Source organism: Marmota monax, unplaced genomic scaffold, assembly GCF_021218885.2.
Source record: "Marmota monax isolate L192 unplaced genomic scaffold, Marmota_monax_Labrador192_F-V1.1 WCK01_AAM20220418_F8-fsc00114, whole genome shotgun sequence".
NCBI classification, from domain to species: Eukaryota; Metazoa; Chordata; class Mammalia; order Rodentia; family Sciuridae; genus Marmota; species Marmota monax.
In genome coordinates, this window is record NW_026694943.1 from 4,107,297 (window position 1) to 4,132,916 (window position 25,620).

At 42.4% G+C, this 25,620-nt stretch overlaps 1 protein-coding gene across 1 annotated transcript in view; it reads left to right on the forward strand.

The window, feature by feature from the left end:
- The window catches only part of Mthfd1l (methylenetetrahydrofolate dehydrogenase (NADP+ dependent) 1 like), a 190,308-nt gene that overhangs the window by 104,457 nt on the left and 60,231 nt on the right, over window positions 1-25,620 (forward strand). The window contains exons 21-24 of the mRNA XM_046427403.2: window positions 3,280-3,419; window positions 8,966-9,007; window positions 10,232-10,332; window positions 10,841-11,018. Coding sequence (XP_046283359.1) covers window positions 3,280-3,419; window positions 8,966-9,007; window positions 10,232-10,332; window positions 10,841-11,018 — 461 coding nt within the window. The remainder of the gene's footprint in view (window positions 1-3,279; window positions 3,420-8,965; window positions 9,008-10,231; window positions 10,333-10,840; window positions 11,019-25,620) is intronic.

Consider the following 25,620-nt stretch of genomic DNA (forward strand, 5'->3'; position numbering starts at 1 on the left):
CCCTTGGGAAATAGGGAGCCTGGGAAGAAGGGAGAACATGGACCACGCATCAGGGGTGAGGAAGAGATATTTTGAAGGGAATCTGAGCTTTCGACTTTTCCAAAAAGTCGAAAGTCAATAATGACAATATATGTTTGTGACCAAGTGTTTCAGAGCTTGCTATTCTACTAGTCACTTGTATTTAATGTGGAAATATCTGCACCTTTGTTCAGTGCCGTGTACATGTCTTGTGATTTTAATCTCTCAGACATGCGCCCTGTCCTCGAAGCTCACTGTCCAACAGGAGCTTCTGGAGGAAACAGCTCAGAAAGCACTGGGTCAGTCCCCAGCATGCAAAATGTCCACAGCAGCCGACCTGCCACTACAGGGCCAGGTTGAACAGCTTTCCAAAGCGCTACATCATGGGAAACGCTGTGGACCACTTTGGCTCCTTGCACCCTGCTCCGCAGCACGGACTGGACCTTGCTGGTGGGAGTAATGGCTTCTTGGTCTCAGCAGATCCTTTCCCTGCTCGCTCAAAGGCTGATTTCAGCTCTTGCTCTCACCTTTACCTGTGAATCTCTTCTTCTCTCTCCCCCTCCACTCCCTTCCCCTCACTGGCCGTCCTCCATCCCCTGACTCCTTACTTCCTTGGGAAGATCCTGACTGTCCCTTGGACTCCTGCCACCTTTCCCCAAATGCCCAGGCTCTACCCCAGCACAGTGCTGCCCTGCAGTTGTCACGCGGGTGCAGAGAGCCCCTCTTCCTGGGCGGGCATGAGGGAAGCAAACCCAAGACTGGGCTCTTCCACCAGAAAAATGCCTAGACATTGCAGAATTGAACAAATGCTCAGAATTCAGTATGATTTCTAGCAAGCGGGAGAAGTGTAGTTTTGGTAATAATGATGCCGCCGTTTTGTGAGCTCTTACTAGGTCCCAGAAAACAGAAACTTGGTATTTTATATGTACTGATTATCTCACTTAATCTTCCCAAGTTAAATGAGGATCTGGAGACTCAAATAAGTTAAATAACTGACCAAGACTGCATGAATGATTGTTGCAGTATGTGCATGTGCCAATACGTAACAACAGATTCCATCATTATGCACCAACAAAAAATGTGGAAGAAAAAATAATGAAAAATATTTTTTTAAAAAATTGCATGACTCAAAGGGATTGAGGATCCTGTCTGTGACACTAACTGGACAGTCCCATGTAATCCCTTCCATAAGGCTGCCTGGACATCCAAATGTTCTTGCACTAGGAGACCCTGGCAGGGTAGCGAGGAGGGGAGCTGCGATTGAACCCAGGGCCTTGTGCATGCTAGACAAGCGCTCTACCACTGAGCTACACCCCCAGCCTGTAATGACCTTTGACAAAAGTTAACTAAATGATTCAGCTTCTGGGGTCTGCCAACATGCTGATATTAATATTTGCTCTTCCGTGGAGACCCCTGAGGCAGCAACTGCTGCTGTAAGAAATCTTGTCTAGTTTTGACCATGAGTAATAAAAATCAGAATTGTCCCAAATTCTATATAAAAAGGAATGTCTTTCACTTCTTTAAATTGTTTTGCTGTCGGTTCAAAGAAAATATAATAAAAAATGGCTTATAGCTATAGTCATTCCAAATTGGATATTTTTCAAGAAATAGCTTGTGGTTTGTCAGAAACATATCAGTGGTCATAATTTTTTTTTATATCCTCTGACACCATAAGTCACCCTCGGGAATTTATTCCAAGAGTATAATTTGAAAAAGATTAAAGCCCATGTACACAGATATTTTCAGTGTAGCATTGTTTCTATTGGAAATAAGCCAAATATTCAATAACAGGGGGAACAATCTTATAAATTTTGGTACATCAATTAGCTGATACTTATAAAGTTTGAACGCTTGCAGTGCAGAAAAGCAATGATAATTGTAAAGTAAAGGAGAAGACTGCAAAATTACACCTAGTTCATAAAACTCTATAGGCATATAAAGTACCAAAAGAAAACAACAAAGAATTAGATGTATTTAGAGTTTGAAATTATGTGTGAAATTTTATTTCCTTTTATTCTTAATAAAATCTAGGGATAAAATTTGCTCATGTTTTAAATGTTGTTGGTTTATACCTTAATCTTTTCTTATTGTCAATTCCTATCTGTTCCATAAGTTTTAGCCTTGGTTGTACTGTTGGTATTTGGTTTCAGAGTCCACAAATATTTACTTTTTGCTGCATCAGTAGTATTCCTTTCCTAGAGGAATGTGTTTCCCAAATTGTAATAGACATGCATCTCACCTGGGGAACTTATCCAGATGCTATTCTGATTTAGTAGGTCTTACGGGAGCCCATGATTTCACATTTCTAAAAAGCTCCCAGGTGATGCAGCAGCTGTGATCTGAGAGTCACATATCCAGTGGCAAGGCTCTAGAGCCCTCCCCTGGGCATGAAGAGGATGTTGCTGACCCATTGTCTTGGAAGGCAGTGCTAATATTCTGTCAGCCATCCCCAGGCATGCCACAGAAACATTTCTGCCAACTGGGGGGAGTTGCAAGGGTGGGGACACAGAGAGATGAGCATCCTCTGTGATTCTGGAATAAAGGTGCTGTCTTGCTTCAAGTCTCATGATCAACATCCTTAAGCCATTCAACTTGAACTTGAATTTTGTCAGTCAACAGAAATGACCAGGTGGCACTAAGTTCAGTGACTTTAGTAAGAAGGGATCTTATATCATCATCATGCTATCATCATCCTTTGATATAGTTTGGAACCTGATTGCAAAACTGCAAATCCCCATAAGAAAAGCTTTATTTAAAATAAATAAATAGAGCTGGGCATGGTGGAGTACACCTGTGATCCCAGCCATTTGGGAGGCTGAGGCAAGAGGATTCAAGTTTGAGGCCATCCTCAGCAACTTAGTGAGGCCCTAAGCAACTTGGCAAGACCCTGTCTCAAAACGGTGTGGGGGTGTGGCTCAGTGGTAAGTGCCCTCAGGTTCAATCCTCAGTACCCACACCTCCCCTGCCAAGAAAAAAAAAAGTTTGTTTAGAGTTACAGTAATAACAGAAAAATCTTAGCCTTGGCAATGAATCCTTCAATCCTGTGGTGCAAAACAAGGAGAGAGCCATCTTTCCAGGTGAACATTCTCCATGGCAGTAGGAAAGTAAGTTCAGCTCTGCAGGAGATGCACACAGGAAGCTCAGGTTGGGGAGGACTGAGCTGACCTTTCAGCTTGGATCCTTATCACTCCTTACTAATGACTGCAAAGCCTTTTGTTGTTTTTAGAAGATAACAGTCATTTCCAACTTGCTTCCCCACAGTGACTGAAGCTGGCTTTGGGGCTGATATTGGGATGGAGAAATTCTTCAACATCAAATGCCGAGCTTCTGGCCTGGTGCCCAATGTGGTGGTGCTGGTGGCCACCGTGCGAGCTCTGAAGATGCATGGAGGTGGGCCGAGCGTAAGTCCCCATGCAACTTTTTAAAACTAAGACAGAGCAGAACTTAGCATAGAATGTCTCCTCTCTGAACCCATGTTTTACAAATTACCACTGGAGGAACTTGGAGTTTGGCTAATTCAAAGAGCAGCCACACGCACAGCCCTGGGGATGGGACTCCACACTGCATTTGGAGAGAGCATCTTGTGGGCACTTTTAGTCCTGAGATTCACCCCGCCACTCAGGCCAAGGTTCCGTGACCACTTGATAGCAGGAGTTTAGAGGTTCTTGTTCCTGAAGGCAGGACACCAGAATTAGAGTGATCTCTTTGATGGCTGAGGGTTTTTAGCATTTGTACAGAGGGGTTTTTAGCATCTGTACAGAGAGGTTTTTGGTTCACTGAGGCTACAACTCATCATATTTCACCTAAAACCACATTTTTGAAGAGTTTTGATATTTACCTGTCTTAATATGCATAGAATTTACAAAAGGTGTTTGTGGTTTTTTTTTTTTTTTTTTTTTTTTTTTTTTTTTTTTTTGAGGGGGTGGGGATGGTGTTTTTCCATTTGAAGAATTTCCAAGTGAGAAAAAATAAATTTTATTTTAATCATTTCAAAATAAAATAATTTAAGTTTCTAAGTTTCTTCATCAGTAGAATATTGATAAACTGCCACATCATTTTTCTTTTTGTACTAAGGGTTGAACTCAGGGACCTGCTACCACTGAGCTACATCTCATTCCTTTTTATTTTCACAGGGTCTTGTGATCTTCCTGCCTCAGCTTCCTGAGTAGCTGGGATTACTGGCATGTGCTACCATACATAGCCCAAATCCAGTTTCTTAATTGGGGTACTGTGTACACAAAAGCCATGTAACCAATGATTATCATATAGAATGTTATATAAAAACAAATAACAGGTTTGCCATCAGGCAGACTATAACGTGCTTTGTTCGATGATCTTACTTCAGCCTGTAATCCTGGCAACTGGGAAGACTGAGGCAGGAAGATTGCAAGTTCAAGGCCAACCTCAGCAACCTAGCTAGACCCTTTCTCAAAATTAAAAAATCATAAATGTCTGGGGACGTAGCTCAGTGGGAGATCACCCCACAAAACATAATCTAAAAAAGGAAATTATTTTTTTTAAGAAGACAAAAAAAAGCAAAATTTTTAAAAAGAAATTCTTCATCCTGGGAAAAGCAGAGATTTTAATTCCATTTTACAGATAAGGAAGCTGAGGATTGAAGGGTCTAGGGAATGTGGGCAGCTTTACCAGTCTGGCAGGGAGCCAGATCAGTCTACCATGCAGAGCTGAACATTTAATAAGAGCTAAAAGTAGTCTAAATCCCAAGAGTCCACTCCTAATACCAGATACTCAAGCTCTTTGTTTTGGCCCAAAGCTTTATCATCTCAAATGCAAGGTTGATGTAAAATGCATCTTATAAGATAGTAAATCCTGAAGAATTCTGATTTTGCTCAAAACACCAGTTGTTGTGGTGGACATTCCTGGACTTTAGACTTTGAATCTGTAGACCAAATTCCACCTTCAAAAAACAATTTTTGCCTATATAAGAAGCATTTGGAATGTTCCCTTCTTGTCCTTCCACCCTGAAAATTTTAAACTCACAGGGTTCTCATACTGGCCAGGTGCAGTGGTGCACACCTGTAATCCCAGCAACTCTGGAAGCCGAGGCAGCAAGATTGCAAGACCAAAGTCAGCCTCAGCAATTCAGGGAGACCTTGTCTTAAAATAAAATATTTTTTACAAAGGGGCCTCACGATGTAGCTCAGTGGTAAAGCATCAATCACCAGTACCAAAAAAAAAAAAAAAATGAGGAGGGGGATTTTCACACTAGAAAGAGCTTAGAGATTGTCTAGTTAGTTTCAGTCTTTATAAAGAGTGAGGAAGTCTCAAGCATGTGGACATCCAGTGCTTGGTAACATCCCCCACCTGCCTAGGAGACTGGACCAATCAGACCTAAAGTCAAGATCTGGACGTCCAGTCTAATGTTATTCCAGATTATAGTCTCTGTTGTGTAAAAATTCTCTACATGGCCTGTAATTCTATTTCATTTTGTCTCAAAACATGTGCTCTGTTCTACAGTGGTTGTGTTTTCCCATGTTAATCCTTTATGTCTCCTCCACTCCCACTTAATGTCCTTGTTCTATAGTGGTGAAGATTATAGAAGGCTCAGGATTTGCAGATAGACACAGATACAGAGTGTGCTGTCTGATACTGCAAAATTGTCCTTTACTGTAAAAATACCTAAGATAATCCATTCATGAAGAGAAAAGATGTGTCTGGCTAATAGTTACGGAGGTCTCAGTTGGCCCTGTTGCTTTTGTGCCAGTGGCAGGGCAGGGCATTGTGGAACAGAATTGCTCGTCTCCTGGTTGGGAAGTGAAAGAAGCAAACAGAGAGGGTGGGGGTTGATAATTCCCTAAGGGGTCGCCCCCAGTGACCTAAAACCCCCCAACTAGGTCTCTCTTCCTAAGGTTTTACTACCTCCCGATAGCACCTGGGGACCAAGCCTTTGACACATGGCCTTTGGGGGACACTGAAGATGCAAACCACAGCAGGGACAGAGGGTAATACAATGGGAGACTCAGGAAGCTGGACACCCCTCTCTGGGCTCCAGCAGTACCTTCTGCTTCATGTTGTTTTATAAATGTCATTGGTGTGTCTGCTCTTCCAGTTCTGGGTCCCTTGAGATTAGGGACTGTGTCCTATTCATTGGTGCCCTGGTGCCTGCCATAGTCTGTAGCCAGGCAGTGTTTTCAATAACTGAATAATAAGTGAACTTTCATCTTCTTACTCTGTCTTCCGTCTTACCCATCTCTGTGTCTTTCCTTCTTACTTGAAATAACTCTGGGCTAATATTTTTGGTCCATTCTAATTTCTGCTTCCTTTTGATAGAAATTACACAAATAGCCACGGCTGCCTCTTCTGTTTATTCAGCTTGCTTTTTTTCCCATAATCTGTGCAGTGGAAAATCCTGTGACCCCTGAACTTGTCCATTTTAGCCCCAATCATTTTAAATTCATCTCCTGTCTTCCAAAGTGCTCGCCATTCTTGGTGCAACACAAGGACTAGATTCTGTCATACTGTTGGGTCTACATCTGATGAGTGAGGGTTCTCAGAAACTTAACAACCAACAGAAAGAATGTATACATGTGTGGAAGGACATTTATCCTAAGGAATTGGTCACGTGGTTGTGGAGCCTGGCCAGTCCACAATCTGCACAGCAGACCCAGGAGAATGATGGTGAGATGGAGATGGAAGGATCCTCCCTTGCTTAGGAGAGACCAATCTTTTTGTTGTACTTGGATCTTCAGCTGATTGATTGACACCTGCTCCCATCATGGAGAACTTAGTGCCCTGCTTCATAGTCCACGGATTTGTATGTTAATCTTGTCCAGAAATCCTCACAGAAATACCCAGATATAACTTTTTGACCAAATACCTGAGTACCCCATGGCCCCACCAAGTTGACATATAAAATTAACCATCTCACCCCTTATTACTGTTCTGGCCTATGGTGCAGTGACCAACTCTGATTTCATTTTTTTTTCTGTGTTAATAAGCAACTGGCACAGCCCCAGGTGCTTAAACAGTTCTTCTCCATGTTTGTCAGGTTCCTCTGGCTCTGCCTTCAGTAGCTCTGGTCCTTGATATGCCACATGAATACCTGTAGGCCAAGGCCCTCTCCCGTTGCTTCATGGCTGCCTAGCCTATTAGTCCCCTTTTGATTTCCATATGTGTTTTAGGATTAACTCATTAGGTCCAACAAAGAATTTGGGGGAGATTTTTGTTTAGATGGCATTAAATCCATCAAGGATGTGGGAGAGATTTTGTAGCTTTATATCCAAGGATATTGAACATCTCTTCATGGATTTAAGCCTTTTAAATGTTAATGGAGCAGGGGACATAGAGCAGTGGTAGAGCTCTTGCCTAGCTTGCACAAGGCCCTGGGTTCAATCTCCAGTGCTGCAGCTACGGAAAGGAGGCAGGCTATATGTTATATAAAGGTTACCCCATAAATAACAGTTAACTATAAACAAAAGTTACAGATTGTTCAATAAAGGCCTGACACATTTTTTTACAGACTTGTTCCTATATGTTTTATATTTTTAAGAAACTTAACAGATTATTTCTATTTTTATAAATTACTTTTATATCCCACAACCTGTTTAAATTCTCTTAATAGTTGAACTATGTTTGCTATAGATACTTTTGGGGAGTTCTGTGTCAGCAGACTTTTCTGAAAATAGCAACAGGTTTCTTTCTTCCTTTGCAGTCTTTATGCTTTATTTCTTGCCACTTACCCCTAGTCACAGTGCTGTGTTGGATGGAGCAGTGATGGCAGGCATCCTGTTCTTATTCCTGATCTTAAAGCACTTTTAATAGCTCATCACTAAGTATGGCATTTGCTACAGATTTTTAGTAAAATTGAGGAGATTACCTTCTATTCTTAGTTTGCCAAGTTGTTATATAAATAGATGTTGAATTTTTTTTCAGCTATGCAAAGATTTAGTTTTTCTCTTTAATGTTGTTACTTAAATTACTTTCAAATACAAATGAAGCCAGGCCTAGTGGTGCACACCTGTAATCCCAGCTACTCAGGAGGCTGAGGTGGGAGGATTGCAAATTCAGGCCAGCCTTGGTAATTTAGCAAGACCTTGTCTCAAAATAAACTGAAAAGAGTGGGGGATGTAGCCCACCAGAGCACCCCTAAGTTCCATCCAGAGTATCTCCGAAACAGAAAAAACCTGGAATAAGTCCAATTTGGTTATATTTCATCTTTTTTATGAATAACTGAATTTGCTAATTAGTTTGCTAACATTTTGAGTACAATTTTTATATTTATATGAGATGTTAGCTCATAGAATAAAAAATTGAGGAGAGTTCTTTCTTTTATTTTATACCCTGTAAGGGTTCTTGTAACATTAGAATATTTGGTTTATTCAAAGTTGTAAACCTGTATGGGCCTATTCCTTGTTGGTGCTAGTAGTAGCGGGGTAGAATTTTTTTAACTCCAAACATAATTTTTTAATGAATATAGAACTATTTAGGTTTTCTATTCTTAAATGAGTAGTAAAAACCAATTTAATCTATGTCTTTAATATGACCAATAATAAATTGATCATTCACTATACTCCCTGACAACACCATAGGGCATTGTAAGATACTAGTCCAAAAAATGAAAACACAATAGCACTTACTTTAAATGATTTAGAATGATGCTGCACCATATATATATATATATATATATAAAAATCAGTTATTTAACTGTTTGTTCCATTTTGTGTTAGCATTATGGTCAACAGTACAACAGTTCTCAGCATTGGCTCAAATAGGATTATTCCTGGGGTCCTGATTGCTTCGGCCTGTGGGAGCCCAAACTGCAGTGGTTTTTAAAAGCTTCCCAAAACAAGACCACAGTTTGCCAAAGCTGACAACGTCTGGTTTAACATAGGGCCACCGTCCCAAAAGTGACTGATTTGTGAACTTTATTGATTAGAGAAAGGATTTCTATGGGATTATTCTTAGTTTTTGCCTCTTTTTATTTCAGGTAACTGCTGGTGTCCCTCTAAAGAAAGAATATACAGAGGAGGTAAGAGAGACTCTTTGGATATTTATTTGGAAGGTCATTCGAGTCCAGTTCATCACTGGCTTATAGTTGACCATTTGTGAATGTGTCTGCCACCAGTGGCCTCTTGGAAATGTGTTGTTCTGCCAGACATAGTGGTATACACCTGTGGTCCCAGCAACTCCAAAGGCTGAGGGAGGAGGTTCTGATTCTAGGCCAGCCTCAGCAATTTAGTGACACCCTCTCTCAAAATTTAAAAAAAAAAAAAAACTTAAAAAAGGACTTGGGATGTAGCTCATGGTGTGGCATCCCTGGATTCAATTCCTAGTAAAAACAATTTTTGTTAAGTATATTTTTTTAAGAATTCATAAGGAAATGGGTGGTATAAAGGGATAAAATCCATTTAGTTTGCATGCCTATATTCCCAGCAACTCAGGAGGCTGAGACAGGAGGATCACAAGTTAAGGCCAGCCTCAGCAACTTAGCAAGGTCATAAGTAACTTAGCAAGACCTGTCCATAAATAAAAAATTAAAAGGGCTGGGAATATAGCTCAGTAGAAAGCACCCCTGGGTTCAATCTCCACTACTTAAAAAAATAATAATAATAATTAGAAGGGCTAATACTTAAATGTCAAGGAAACGTGGCTGTAGGTTTATCTACTATACTCCCAGGAGAGCTGTTTGAGCCACCAGACCTCAAGGTCTCCAGGACAGAAATAAATATGAAGCTTATTTCCGTGTCTTCTTTTAGCATAGAAGACAGCTGACTTCTGGAAGATAATGCAGTTAGCTTTATGACTTAGCAGAAGCCACTTGACTCCTCCATAAATTGACTGATTTCCTGGTAATGGTACCTTTCAGCTCCCTCAAATGGCACCAGGGATTTCAGCCAGGAATAGATGGACAGGGCTCCTCACCATCCCAGGGTCCTGTGCCTTTTGTCCACCAGCCTGCAGAGCATGCTGCTTAGGCCCTGGCAGCCACTCATCAACAGAAAAAGGTGCGAGTCCAGAGACCCACATATGTCATTGGATGGACCCAAAATGATTTCGTAAATTATTTTGCAAATGAAACTCTTCCTTCTGCACCCATTTTCCTTGGAGGCAAAACATGACCCAGGGTCTTCTTTAAAAGCTTCTAGGACAATAAAGTGAGGAGATTTGTAAGCAAAGGCTGCCAGTGTTCCGCGGCCAGTTTAGTCGGGAGGTTTGATGGGAAGTGACACCGGGCTCCCTTTACCCCTCACAGAACATCCAGCTAGTGGCCGACGGCTGCTGTAACCTCCAGAAGCAAATTCAGATCGCTCAGCTCTTTGGGGTGCCTGTCGTGGTGGCACTGAATGTCTTCAAGTGAGTCAAGTCTCTTGCTTTAAGGGGTGCTATCATGGGGACCCCTGTGCACTAAACTTTGATTTGAGGGTATTTGGTCTTTCTCAGTTTTATCTAAAAGTTCACAGAAATGCTCAGCACTCTCTGTGTTTGTTTAGTTTGATTTCACTTTAGCCAGTGTGTCCTTAAAATATTATTAAGGAAATGAAATATATATATAGTGATTCCATTTCCTTGACTTTTTGTTTGTTCACTTTAATTCCACCAACCATTTCTGGCTAAAGAAAGACGTTATGGAATTTTCTCTATAAAAACCCTTAACAACTTGAAATATTTGTGTCGTGTTAGGGTTTTTTTTTTCCCCCATGCTTTTCTTGAAGTCTGATTTATTTAAACATGATGTGACCACTTTTGATGTTTAAAATATACTCGGTGTTAGGGAGCGAAGTCGAGTATAAACGGTTAGTCTTTCTTTTAAAACATCACTAAGTGAATACAGATGCAAAACCACAAAGATTTTCATCACCAGGACCGACACCCGCGCAGAGATTGACTTGGTGTGTGAGCTGGCCAAGCGGGCTGGCGCCTTTGATGCGGTCCCCTGCTATCACTGGTCGGTTGGTGGAAAAGGGTCCGTGGACCTGGCTCGGGCCGTGAGAGAAGCTGCGAATAAAGGAAGCCATTTCCAGTTCCTGTATGACGTTCAGGTAAGACGTAATTGCGAGGACTCCAGCAGGGGGAACGGTGCTTCTCATTTCGTGCCTCAGCCAGGGCTGGGAGCTTTGCTTACCTGGGTCGTCCCAGGTTCTCAGGACAGCCCTGCAGAAAAGACAGAGAGCTAGGGATGTCACTCGGTGGTACACCATTTGCCTAGCATGCATGAGGCCCTGTGTTCAATCCCCAGCACTAAATTTAAAAAGGACGGGGGGCAGCTGAAGATCAAAGACATTAAGCCATCTGACCAGGTCCCTGTGCCCAGGGCAGACCCCAGTCCCCACAACCTGTGCTCCTGAAGCCCATTCTCTGCCCCTAAACAGCAGGCCCGAGGAAGAGGTGCATTGGAGAGCAGGGTTCCACAGCCAGTGCCCCAGGGACTGACTGACTGACTGGGAATGAGAGTTTTGAGCAATTTCACATGGCTTGTGAAATCATGAGAGGCCTATTCTGTGTCAGTTTCTAGTGTGGTACATTCCCTCCTGGTTTTCTTGAACTAGATCGTGTGTGTATGTGTGTGTGTGTGTGTATGTGTGTGTGTGTGTGTGTGTGTGTTTCTCCCATTGAAATAAAATACACATAACAAAGTTTACCATCTTAACGACTTTTAAGCACACAGTTCAGCAATATTAAGTGCATTCACACTGTCGTGCAACCAATCTCCAGGATTGGTTTTTATCTTGCAAAACTGAAACTCTGAGTGCACCTATCAACTCCCCATTGCCCCTCCCCGTGGCCCCTGGATGTCACCATTCCATCTTCTCTCTCTGTGGGTTTGATTTCTTTACATACCTCTAATATAAGTGGAATCACACGGTTTTAGTCTTTTTGTGTCTAGCTTATTTCACTTAGCATAATATTCATGCATGTGTTGAAATTGCCTTCCTCTTTAGGGCTGAATTATATTCTGAATTACATTCTGTTGTATGTGCACACCACATTTTGCTAATGCATTCATCTATTGATGGACACTTGGGTTATTTCCTCTTCATGGCTATTGTAAATTATGCTGCTCTAAACATCTATGTTCAGAGCATTTCAACAGCAGGGCATGGTGCTGCACACCTGTAATCCCAGCTTTTTAAGAGGCTGAGGGAAGAGGATCACAAGTTCAAGGCCAACCTGGACAATTTAGTAAGACCTTGTTTCAAAACAAAAAATAAAAGACCTGAAGATATAGCTCAGTGGTAGAGCCCTGGATTCAATCGCCAGCACTGAAGAAAAAATAGTCGCCTATGAGCATACATCAAAAGATCTCCAAGATCTTCTTTTCATTCCTTTTGGCTATACACTCAGATCGCTGGATTTTCTAGTATTTTTTTAAAATATTTTTAGTTGTAAATGGACACAAAACCTTTATTTATTTATATTTATGTGGTGCTGAGGATCAAACCCAGTGCTTCACACGTGCTAGGCAAGTGCTCTACCACTGAGCCACAACCCTAACCCCTCTAGTAGGTTTTTAATGCATCAGGACTACGAGCGTTATCCTGGGAACCACTTCACGTCTCCATTCTGCATTTCGTGAGTCTTGTCCTGGCCAGTGGATTTGTCCTCAGAGGACGTCCATGACTGCCAGAGAGCTCAGCCCTCCAGCCAACAGCTGCTTCACCCCTTCCTGCTTCCCCCTCACATTCCATTTGTGTGTCAGATGTCATCGAGGGTTACATCACTCCTCTCTCCTGCTCACATAAATCAACATTATAAGTGAAGAAGAAGGGGGAAAAGAAAAACAGCAATTGAAGAGGGCCTTGCAACATTATCTCTAAGCTCCCAGCTACATCCGCAAGAGCTCGAGGTTGACCTCTTGCTGAGGCTGCCCTGAAGCAAGCTCTCTGGGGGACACTCTGTGGACACATTGCATAGGTCCACTTCTTTCGTCCTGACATCCTTTTAGACAAGAACTGATGAAATCTTTCCATTCTGTGGATAAAAAGCTGAAGCACAAACAGATGAGGAATCTGCCCCATGACCCACAGCCAGAAAGAAGCAGGGCTGGGAGAAGAGCCGGAATGACAGAGTGTTACCTGGCCCTGTTCTTCAAAGCCCAGGGCCGCGTCAGGTGTGAGCGTGAGGGAAGGGTGGGGAGACAGAGCTACCAGGGCAGTGACGCGGAGACCCGGCTTAACAGTAAGGACACGGTGCTGGGCCCAATGTGCACACCTTTGACTTCAGCTACCCGGGAGGCAGAGGCAGGAGGATGGAAGTTCTAGGTCCTGTCTCCGAAACAGGGCTGAAGATGTAACTCACTGGTAGAGTGCCCCTGGGTTTTCATCCACGGTACTATAGAGTTTAAAAAAATAAAAAAATTATCAAAGGATGACAGACTCCTGCCAACTTAGGGACATCTTGGACACTCAGAACAACTTGTGGAGTGAAGGGCTTTGGGAATGAATTGGGATGGTTAGTACAGAAAAGGTTTGTCACGTGGAAAAGCTATTTGATGACTGAAGGGCTAGAGTGTTCTTGGTTTCAGAGGTGTCAAGATCAACAAGGAGAGGAGATCTGGGGTGAGCATAAAGAAAAATACCCTAACCGGAAGCTGGGAGTTCTCTGACACTGGAGATGCTGAGCATAAAATAGAGGGGCCAAAGCCACCTCAGTGGTGGGTGGTGATGGCGATCCTGTGTTTCTGTGCTTTGGTGCTGAGGTGATCCTTGGTTTCTGTACCAGAGTGTCAACCACACTTAGTAGACTTCCAGAACATTCTACACAGATCACTGTCAGAATACCCACTTCCATGTTCCTCCATGAGCGCCTCATACCATCACTATGTAATTGGAACAGCCTCACCCCAAGTGGCAAAAGCAGTTTATTTTTTTATTGTGAAGATTTTATCTTATTTTTTATATGTACTCTTTTTTTATTGCATTACAATTCTTAATACACATATATACCACAGTTTTTCATATCTCTGTATATAAGGTATGTTGATACCAAATTCACATCTTCATACATGTATATACTTTAAATACTCTCTGGATAATGATGACCATCTCCTTCCACCTTCCATGCTATTCCCCTTCTCCCTCTCTTTCCCTCCCACCCCTATTCCCTATCTAGAGGTAATTTTCCTCCCATGCTCTCCCTCCCTACCCCACTTTGAGTCACCCCCCTTGTATCAGAGAAATATATCATTTAAAAGCAGTTTTTAAATGAGTGATTTCACACAATGTGGTTCTCTTTGAGGCAAACAATCCAGCAGAAAGAAGATTAGTAACAGAGGAATGGTTTCTGAGCTGGGCTCAGACATGCACTAACCCTAAGAGGAGCCCTTTTCCTTTCCACTGATGTTTTAATTTTTTTCTACATTCCATTTATTATTATTATTATATTTTTGAAAAACTGTAGTTGTATATACTTATAGTGAACAAAGTGATGCTTTGATCCCAAAATACAATGAAATCAAACTCAGTAACCAGTCCCATACCCCAAATGTTTAACCTTTTTGTGGTGAGGACATCTGAGGTTTACTCTGATGGCTATTGAAAAGCACAGTGCTCAGTATTAGCTACACTCACCACACTGTGCAGCACAGATCAAAAAGCAAACTCCAGCTTCTTCCTGCTCCCTGATATTCTGCACCATCGTCACCTCTGAATTCCCATTCCTCTTGGGATCATGCTGCAAAATATCTGTTCTGCTGGGGACAGGGGCAAAGGTTTAATAACAAGGTCTAAAGTCCCATGTCCGATAGGTGGTCTCAAGGCTAGGGCTCTTGGTCCCTCTGCCTGCCCCCTCTCCTTTGCCTTACAATAGAGGCCTTGGATTCAATAGCAAGGAAGTCATCGGCTCAGCCTTGGCACCAGGGTAGTGTATGCAAAGAGCAATTGGAGCTCCTGCCCCCTTTGCTGTATCCCTGACAGCTGAGCGCCTCATCTGGAAGAAGATTCCAGATAATGTGAGGCCATTTGTCACTGTGTCTGTATCCATATAGAAGTCTGAATTCAATGGTGCAGTCAGTAATGGAGCTCAGAAGTTTTCCCCTTGATTTCTTGCATTATTCAGTCCTGGTTAGACAATGGATTAAATTATGGTTTCCTGGAACCTTTTTTTCCCCCCTCCACAATCAAACCTCTGATGCTGAGCAGCTAGATAGGTAGAGGGTAGCTCTCCAGAACAAAGAGGTTATAAATGTTTTAGGATAAATCTCCCTCCTACCTCTGCTTTTGTGTACAAACTGGATTCCTGTGTGCCTTTTGCCACCTTGCTGGAGTTTATTTCCCCAGTAATGTAGAATCGTCCCTCAGCATTCGTGGGAATTAGCTCCAGGACACTCAAGGATATCAAAATCTGCAGATGCTCAAGTCCCTAAAGAAAATGGCATAGGATTTGCATATAACCTACACACATCCTCCTATGTACTTTAAATACTCTCTGGATTACTTAAATATCTAATACAATGTAAACACCATTTTAAGAATAGTTATACTGGCCAGCCAGGAGCCTATAATCCCAGCAGACTCAAGAGACTGAGGCAGGAGGATCACAAGTTTGAGGCCAGCCTTAGCAACTCAGCAAAACCCTGTCTCAAAATAAAAAAAAAAATAAAAAGGACTGGGGATAAAACAGTGGTAGAGTGCCCCAGGTTCAATCCCCAGTATCAAAAAAAAAAAAAGGTTGTCATACTGTATAGCCCAGGGAATGATGACAAAGGGAAAGTTCGCACATGTTCAGAAATGCATATAATTTTTTCCCACATATTTTCAATCATTGGACTGCCAATGCAAAACCTGTAGATCAGGAAGGACACCTATATTCTGTACAGGATTGTTGGCATCTTATCTCCTGCTCCATTCCCAGCTCAGTCTTGTGTTACAGGAGGAAGAAACCTGAGATCATTTTAGGAAATGTGAAGTAGCCCTGGAACTTGGGCCTGATTGCTTTTATTTATTTATTTATTTATTCTTATTTGTAGATGGACACAATACCTTTATTTATTTATTTATTTTTATGTGGTGTTGAAGATCGAACCCAGTGCCTCTCACATGCTAGCACTCTTCCACTGAGCTATGATCCCAGTCCCGGGCCTGATTGCTTTTGTGTGCAAAGTAGAAATTGTCCCCAAACCCTAAGAAGAAAGAGGAACAGCTAGAGAGAAGTGGAAGCAACCAGCGCCCAGGGATACTGAGGGCCAGACGCAGCATGCCAGGCTTTCTGACAACAAACTCACAATTAAAGCAAAAAACAGTCTGCCCTTATACTTGGGAGCCCTTGCTGAGCTTTATAGAAACTGAGTTAAGCAGCTGCTGTTACCTGGAGAACTATTCTGCATCATTTTTACCTGAGTAGCTTCTAAATCAAGAATAGGCAACTTCTGATTATATAGTTCATGAGGCAGCAGCTAATTAATTCAGAATAAAACTTCAAAAATACAAAATGAGATACAGTGGCCTAGTTGCCCAAAAGAAGACTATCATGTGAAAATTAATGTATTTAAATTTGGAACACAGTAGATCGTTTCCTGGCAGCCCTTTAAGAGATCACAGACCCTTTTAAGAAACTGATAAAAGTCCTCCCCAAACCAACTTCTCTTTGGCTTCTCCAGTTTTACTACTGACCGTTGCATCTTTCCTGTTGACTAATACAGGGTCTCCGTATCTGCAAGCATAGAGGGACATTTCACAGCAGAGAGAAAAACTAGTTCTGCGTTTACATCTCATCAGCTAAGAATTCCCTCTTCCAGACATTTTTTTTCTGGCATATCTTACCAAATCCATCTGGGATGTGGGCTCAGCTCTGCATTGTAGATGGGAAGGTAGAGCTGGGGGTGTAGCTCAGTGATAGAGCACTTGCCTCGCATGCATGAGGTCCTGGGCTCCTTTCCCAGGACTGAAAAAAAGGCTGGGAAGGTGATGGACTTGCCCCATAACAGATGGAGACTCGATGCATATTATAATGAGAAGGCTGAAGCCTGGGGGTCTCTAATCTCAGGGTTTAATGCTACAGCATAAGAGCTGCCAATCCACCTTAACTCTCTTTCCCATCATGTTCACCTCACAAAGAGAACAAACCTCCTGAATTGACCTTCCAAGAATTTTCTTGCAGCTGGGCACAGTGACACACACCTGTAGTCCCAGGGACTCGGGAAGCTGAGGCAGGAGAATAGCAAGTTCAAGGCCAGTCTCAGCAATTTAGCAAGACCCTGTCCCAAAATTAAAAAATTAGAAAGACTGGTAGTTAAATCCTCAGTTCAAAAAAAAAGAGTAACTTAGAGTAACTTTATCAAACTCTAGGTATGTTTGTTGTCTTTTTTTTTTTAAGTGGATTAAAACTAGGCATTAGAAGCCTAGTATGTCCCTTAGAGTTCACAGAAGAAAGCAGACTTTCTTTCCCTCAACACCCTAGTACTGGGGAGTAAACCCATGAGTACTCTACCACTGAGTTACATCCCCAGCTCTATTTCTTTTCTTTTGAGCCAGTATCTCACTGAATTTCTGAGGCTGGCCTTAAAATTGGGATCCTACTGCCTTAGCCTCCGAAGTCGCTGGGATGTGCCACTGTGCCCAGCAAAAACCAGAGTTTCTAATGTACCATGATAAAAGGGCAATTAAACCAAGATATACATTGTTTTTGCTTCTGGTTGAGAATTGGGAGTCATTCATGATGTCATGAAAAGAATCATTTTTGCAAAGTAGGAGGTTTAACACTGAAAACTTGACTTGAAATTCAGAGTCTGAATGTTGTTTGTGAACTGGGAGCTGAGGTTGAAAATCATCTCCATATCCTTCCTCTAACCTTGTAAACGTTTTGAGGTGTAACCTTGACTGCAAGAAAGAATCGCGTTTGTTTTGTTAAAAGGTCTTTCCTGTCGCTTGTATGGAGCCATCCTCTTGATCGCAGTGGGGGCTAGAAGGCACACCCTGAAGGCAGCTGGCCTCGGAGATCTGAACCTGACACTCTCCCATCCCCTCCATTAGGGGTGGTTTCTCCCCTGCTGGTCTTTTTAAAGGGAGGGCATGTTTGTTTTGGTTTGGTTTGGTTTGGTTGATTATTGAGAAATGATTTCATATTTCTTTAAAGATTCAAATTTGAACAGACATTGAGGTTTTGAGTTTCCTTTTAATTAGACTTAAGGCATTTGCAACCAGAGCCTCAAATTTTAAATAAATAAATGTATGTGTGTTTGTATCCATGCATATACAGTGGGATTTTTTTATTGTGGTAAAAATGTTCATAACATAAAATTTCCCACTTCAACTTTTTTTTGATACTGGAAATGGAGCCCAGGGCCTCACACATGGTAGGCAAGAATTTGACCACTAAGCCACCTCCCCAGCCTCATCTTAACCACTTTTAAGTGTGCAGTTCTGTGGCACTAAGTACATTCACATTGTTGAGTCAATAGAATTTTAAAACTTAATGTAGTTTTTTTTTAATCTCTGTGTCTCTTATATTTCATAGTAATTTTTAAAAGCCCCTTTTTTGTATCGTCCCTGTCCCTACACAATGGTCTCCTGTCTGTCCTTCCCACTGGCCACTCGCTCGTGGTTGTCCTGGGCCTGCCAGCTCTCTCTAGCTCTCTCTTCTTTGTGCACAGGAGTATTGGGGTGTTCTGTAGAAAGCTGCCCCTCACACCGTCCAGTCGGTGAGCATCTTACATAAATCTCCCTTCCCTCTACCCTGTAATGTCTTGCTTTCTTAGTTAGGACTGAGCTGCCTTTAAAGACCTTCGGTCATCCATCCTCAACGGCTGCAGCCCCTCATAAGCCTCCTTCCAGGATTCTACTCCGTGTCCCACATCACCTCCTGCTAGACCAGACTTTCTGCAGACACTCCTCAGATGCATTTTACTGCTACGTTCTTCCCCAACACTGGCCTCTGGGTTCTTTCATCCCACACAGCCTGCCAAGTGCCTTATCCTTCTGTGTTGGAGGGAGAATCCCAAGAGAACTGAGCCTCCCTGAGAACCAGCCAACTTGTAGAGCATCCTGCTCACCTGTGTGGTTCCCACAGAGCCTGCGCCAGCTTTGTTTCCCATATGGTCAAAACAGCACCTGATGAGATCCTTTTACACATCACAAGGATCCTTAAAAATTCATTTAAATGCACCCTTCTGCCATGAAAAATGGAATGTCAGGGTGATGAAAGTTTCTAGAAATGCATTATTTCCTCTAAAATTTCGACAGAATCTAAAATGAGCTATCAGAGTCGTACCACAAGATAGACAGCTGTCTCTACCCCTCCCACCCCATCCATCTGCAGACTTTCTTAAATTTAGATGAGACCATTGTAGTCTCATTGTGAGACTGTTCATTATCTCAAACTGAAAGCAAGTTCGTGAACAACATTACTTAAGTATTATTGCAGGTATAAACAGTAAAGGTAGCACATATGTTAAACCACTTGGACCTTGGGAAACTCATTTTGAGTTGGTTCGATGCACTCCTAGATAACACACCAATGTTCCTAAGTCAGGTTTGTAAGAGAGGAAGGAGCAGCTACATCACAATGGTACTTGAATGTCGTTAGGCCATGCGGGTTCCGCCAATGTCAGCCCTCTTCCTTCATCTGAGTGGGATCTTTAAAATAGCATGTGCCTATCAATTCCTTTATTTGACATGTAATATTCTGTTGAGTAATCAAAGATCTCCCATGTCAATTCATCATCTTCATCATTTCTCAGGAATAAGTGCAAATTTTCTAACTAGGAGCTCATTTCTTAGACCCAGTTATCTCCATAACACACAGCAGTTGCCTTAAGAGAATGAATTCCTCCCAGGGTCCCCAACTTGCTGCTCAGGCCAATGATCCCATGGAGACCCAAGCTCAGGGAAAAGGCTCCGGGAAGTCAGCACACATGCTTTTGGTAGCTGAGATGTGTTGGTTTCCAGCCAAGGGTATGCTTTGTGTCAGGGATACAAGGGCCTGTTGTTCTCAGTAACAAGGACCGAGCTGCTCCCTGGACACCAGGTGGTATGTTTGTAATGCAACCCCGTGCACCTGTGGGATATGGTCAGTGTAAATTAACATCTACAGTTTAGAATTGTACTCTTATTTGAATTACAGGAAAGGCTGGGCTATATGCTGAACTGTTCTTGTATGTTATTCAAAACTTATGCTTCATTTAAAATATAAACTAAAAACTGAAATAATTACTGCGTACCTGGAGATTTCTGTTCAACCTAAAAATTGTTAATTGATCCTCCCTTTAAACACTTTATGGGCATAGAAATAAGTTGTCCCAGTATCACAGCATGAGAACTTTTAATGTACTTGAATTCAACTCTGTGGACTTGGGAAAACAGAAGAACAATGTATTTTTTTACTCAGCATAGATAGTCCTGATGCCTGCCAGCCACTTCATTTGGTGCAAGCTGAAGAAACAGCAGTGTTCTTGCACCTGGGCAGCAGTGTGGGCTCATTAAGGGATGGTCAGGTAAGGATAACAGAGGACACAGCCTTTTCCTGGCTCTTCTAAATGATGTCCAGTGCTGCAGACTTTAGCATCAATCTCCAGATGAGCTGAGACATCACGTTATATAGCCTTTATGCCTCCATTTCTACTCCCCCCTCTGCTTTTTTTCCCAGTCCTGATGATTGAACCCAGGGCACATACTAGGCACGTGGTCTACTACCACTGAGCTACATCTCCATCCCTTAGCAGCTTCATTTTAAAACTCTGGTTCTATTACACATTTGTTTTTATTTTTATTTGTTTTGCTTTGGGCCCCCCATATTTTTATCACCAAAAAAAAAAATTTAAAAATGTAAGTAACTGTTCTCTGGATTTTATAGATCAGTTTTATTCCAGTAATTCATAAATAAGGTCTTTAAATAATTTGATATAAAAACTTCAGTGGGGCTGGGTATGGTGGTGCACACCATAATCCAAGCTGCTCGGGAGGCTGAGACAGGAGGATCTCAAGTTCAAAGCCAGCCTCAACAATTTAGCAAGGCCCTAAGCAACTCAGCAGGACCCTGTCTCAAAAAAAAAATCTAAAAAAGGACTGGGGATGTTGCTCAGTGGTTAAGCATCCCGGGTTCAATCTCTGGTACCAAAAAAGAAAAACAAAATAAACATCGTGGGCATTTCCCAAACCTTTTTAAGCAGAATATACTTTCTTTTTTTTAAATATTTTTATTTGTTCTGATTAGTTAACCATGACAGTAGAATGCATTTTAACACATCATACATAAAGGGGTATAACTTCTCATTCTTGTGGTTGTACATGATGTAGAATCACACCGGTCATGTAATAATATTTGCACATAGGGTAATAATGTCCAATTCATTCTTTATTCTCCCTAGCCCCATGGACCCTCCCCTCCCTTCATTCCCCTCAGTCTAATCCAAAGTACCTCTATTCTTCCCTAGCAGCCCCCACTTATTGTGAATTAGCATCTGCAAATCAGAGAAAACATTCAGCCTTTGGTTTTTGGGGACTGGCTTATTTCACTTAACATGATATTCTCCAGCTCCATCATTTACTGGCAAAGCCATAATTTCAGAAAGCATAATATACTTTTTTTCAGTAACTCAGCTTCTGTGAGCCTGGATCACCATATACCATGAGTATAATAAAACAAAGACCATCCTATTCTCCAGCTTAACCTTCAGGTGTCACTCAGCTAATGTTTATGGTGTGCCTACTGTGTGCAAGAGACTATTTTCCAGAGCTGCACTAAGACCACATGTGGCTATTTAAACTGAATAAAATTAAGAATTCAGTTTCTTCATTGCATTGCCCTGGTGTTGTTCAAATGCTTTAATAGCCACAAGAGGTGAGTGGCTACTGGGCCATAGGACATTTCCATTATGGCAGAACATCCCATCGGACAGCTCTGATTTAAGTATTTCGGTTTCATGAAACAAACGTTTTGGAGATTTGGGAAGGAATTGATGTACAGTGTTTAGAGTGATATTCTTGATGAATATGAAGTTTAACATAGTTTTAGTTCAGAGGAACTCTAGACACAGGCTCTCCGTTGTTTGACCATGGTTTTCAGCTGTGTAGTATGTAATAGGACGGACGGCTGCTGTTTTCGGAATAGGCTTTTGTTTGCTCCTCTTGCACCTGGGCCCGTGCCTTTCTCTTCCCTTTTTTGCTTGTGGAGACCTTTCCCGTCCTTCCCTCGAGGCCCTTTTCTGTTCCTTTGATGACTTGCCAGCCTTTGCTGCTTTCCATGGTTCCATGGTTCCCCTGCAGGCTGGGGCCTCCGGCAGCAGGAGTGGTGTTTATGCAGGACCTCAGTCCTGCCCTCCATTCTGTCACACTGGTTCATCACGTGCCCCCTCCCTCCCAAGTTCTTCATACACAAAGTCCCCGAAGCTCCGACAGTGTGACAGTGCTTGCCTGAGAGAGTTAGGGTTATCTGTTCGTTCAGCGCATGCTCGTGGGAGGCCTACTGTGTGCAGGCCACTGTGCCAGACACCAGACACTGTGCCAGGCATATCAGGATGAAAGATGTGAATAAATAGATTAGTCAACGTTCACAGAGCCCGGGGGGGGGGGGGGGGGGGGCAGGCCAGCAATGATGAATGCGTAAGAACTCATAATCTATTTTACCACATAATTTGTTCTATACAAGGTATCATTTGCCACAGAGCTGTTCAAGGGAATTTAGATCATTGGACTGAGTTCGGCTTTTTTTTTTTCCCCAAAAAAAATTATGCTTCTCTCCAAAATCAAGCAGAGAGTCAATAGGAAGTCCTCTCCTACTGATTCAATATAAATAGATGACATCCAGTGGAAGTACCTTATCAGGCCAGTTTTTCATTTTTACACTAAACCCCAAAGATAAGTTAACTGATATTTTTATTTATTTACTTATACATATGAGTGAAAAAGAAACACCATCATCGGAATCCCTGGGGAGCCTTGGACGTAGGCTTCCTCCTTTGTGAGTTGAAGCACTTTATTTATTCAACACAGGGTCTCATGACCCAAGCTCGGGGTACAGATGGCACATTCTCTCAGGGTCTCAGGGGATGGTACTGGACATGTTAAAGTCCCCAGGAACCACCTTCCTCTTCTCCAGGGAAGGTGAAGCTGAGGTTCGGGTAGCAGAAGTGCCACTGCCAGGGCTAGACACCAGTGCCTGCTGGGCAGCGAGAGCGAGCAGGAGACACAGGGTTCGCTTCCATGGCTGGCCTCTTCCTGTCGTCCCAGTACCATCTTGTTTAGATCCTCTGTTGTGTGTAGGTGGCTGCAGTTTTCCTAAAGAGACTAAAACAGCAACTCCGTAAATTCTGCATGGAACCTCCTCAAAACGCTTTCTAGTAAACAGGAGAAAGGAAATAACTTTGTTGACCAAAGATGCACATTTCCTTGAAAGGGTTAGAAGCTGGGCCTCAAAGGGATATTCGTAAACCCATGCTCTCAGCAGCATCATTCACAGATGGTGAATGGACAAGCCAAGTGCATGCACCAGAGCACGGTCACCCTCAAGGAGTGCAGTTCTGACATGGTGCCCCGGGTGCTCCTGCAGGGCACTGTGCTCAGAGGCAAGCCAGATACAGGCGGACCCGTGTGATTCCACTTGTAGGAGGGACCTAGAGCTGCCAGATTCCCAGAGGCAGACAGCAGAATGGTGGTTACCAGGGCCTGGGGTAGGGTTCAGAGTGGCTGTTCAATGGGTGGAGTTTCAGTTTTGCTAGATGAAGAGAGTTCTGGGGCGGATTGTATCAAGATGTGAATGTGCTCAACACCCCTGAACTGCGCACTCAGAGTGGTTAAGGTGGTAAATTATATGTTGTGTGTGTGTTATTAAAATTAAAATATTTTAAAATAGATGCATTTCTTAGGATGTTTTCATGTTTAAAAATAAGAGTAAAACAAGTACCTACTCACTAAATCCTTCACAAGGCATCCAGTTGTGAATTTTTCCTTAATTATTAATAGAAAAATCACACTCCTTATTATCAAATCATAATCATAGCACAGTAAAGAGTGAATTCTTTTCATGAAGTGTGTTATGAATAGCAGTATCTATTTCGGTGAACTTCAGAGGAAACCTTTCTTTCTCTCCACCCCACTGCCTCACTGAATAATAATATTACTGAAAGCCCGTACAGCACATTTGCCGTGTGCTTTCTCTCCCTTGCTTCAGTGTATGCAGTAAAGTGATGTACAATATTTACATCCTTATATTTTTAATTTTTTTCTACCACTGGGGTTTGTACACAGGGCCTGGCACTTGCTAGGCAAGAGCACCAGGACTGAGCTGTTCCTAGCCCTTTTTATTTTATTTTGATACAGTTTTTCAGTAAATTGCTGGTCTTGAACACGTGGTCCTCCTTCCTCAGCCTCCCGAGGAGCTGGAATTATGAGTATGTACCACCGTGCCTGGCTCACATTCGTATCTTAATGATGAAGAAATGAATTCAGAGAGGTTCTATGAGTTAGCCAAATTTAGGCAGGGCCCACGTGGAACCCATGCTTAATAAACAGGAAATTTGGAAATCATCATTTATTTGTCCAAATATATATTGAGGCCCTCCTAGGTGCTCCAGGGCTGTGCTATATCCCTTCTTTAGGTAAACAAGAGATGATGTCTAACAGCATTGAGCTAGTATGAACATTGACCCTTCTACATTAGAAATTGCTCTGGAGGTCGGGCATGGTAGCACTCACAACTGTAAGCTCCTCTGGAAGCTGAGGCAGGTGGTCACAAGTTCAAAGCTAGCCTGGGCAACTTGGTGAGCCCCTGTCTCAAGATAAGAAATAAAAAGTGCAAAATGGCTGGGGATGTAGCTCAATGGTAAAGTATCCCTCGGTTCGGTCCCCAGTACCAAAAAAAAGAAAAAGAAAGACATTGCCCTTGAGGTTGACCTTTAGCCCAGCCTCAACTTTACGCTCACACAGTGGTTCTTTGTACCACATTCGTGGCACCAGTTCAGCTTATGCTGAATTCTCCCAGAGTGGACAGGCCACGGCCCAGTGAGGCAGCTTCCTAAGTTTTATCTTGTTGGATGACTCTGTGCCCTGTTTCAAAGTTATTCATACAAATGTACCATTGGCCCTTGCCAAGGAAAGTCCCCAAGGCATGCCACAGGCTTCTGCTGCGTGGGTGACGCCAATCATCCCCCAGTGCTCAGCTCAAGAATCATTCACCAAACAGGGAAGCCACTAACTGCACCATGCTGCTGTATTTTCTACCCCCAGTAAAATTATGAACAATTTTGTCAAATGCTTTTCTTTAAGAATCACCTTGTCTGCAGCATATTCCCTTCTTAATGAACCAATCTTGTTCTGTAAGACCAATTTTGGTGTCTCACAGCAATCTGCACCTAGGTCTTCCATCTCTCACTGTGGACACCATCTCCCCGAGCACATTCTGTTTACCAGTATCTGGTCTTTTTGCATATTCTTATCATGCTGCAGGATTTCTCATAATTTGCTCATGTGATAATAGATTCATCTCTGATTTTCCAATCAAATGTTCAATCACATTGATATCTATATTAAAATAGTCTTTTCCTGCTCTTCCTCTCTTCTCTCTCTCTCTCTCTCTCTCACACACACACACACACACACACACATACACACACAGAGAGAGAGAGAAAGAGAGAAACTCTTCTTCTATGAACCAGTATTTTGTTTTGTTATGGGTTTTTTTTTTTTTTTTTTTTTTTTTTGGTACTAGGGATTG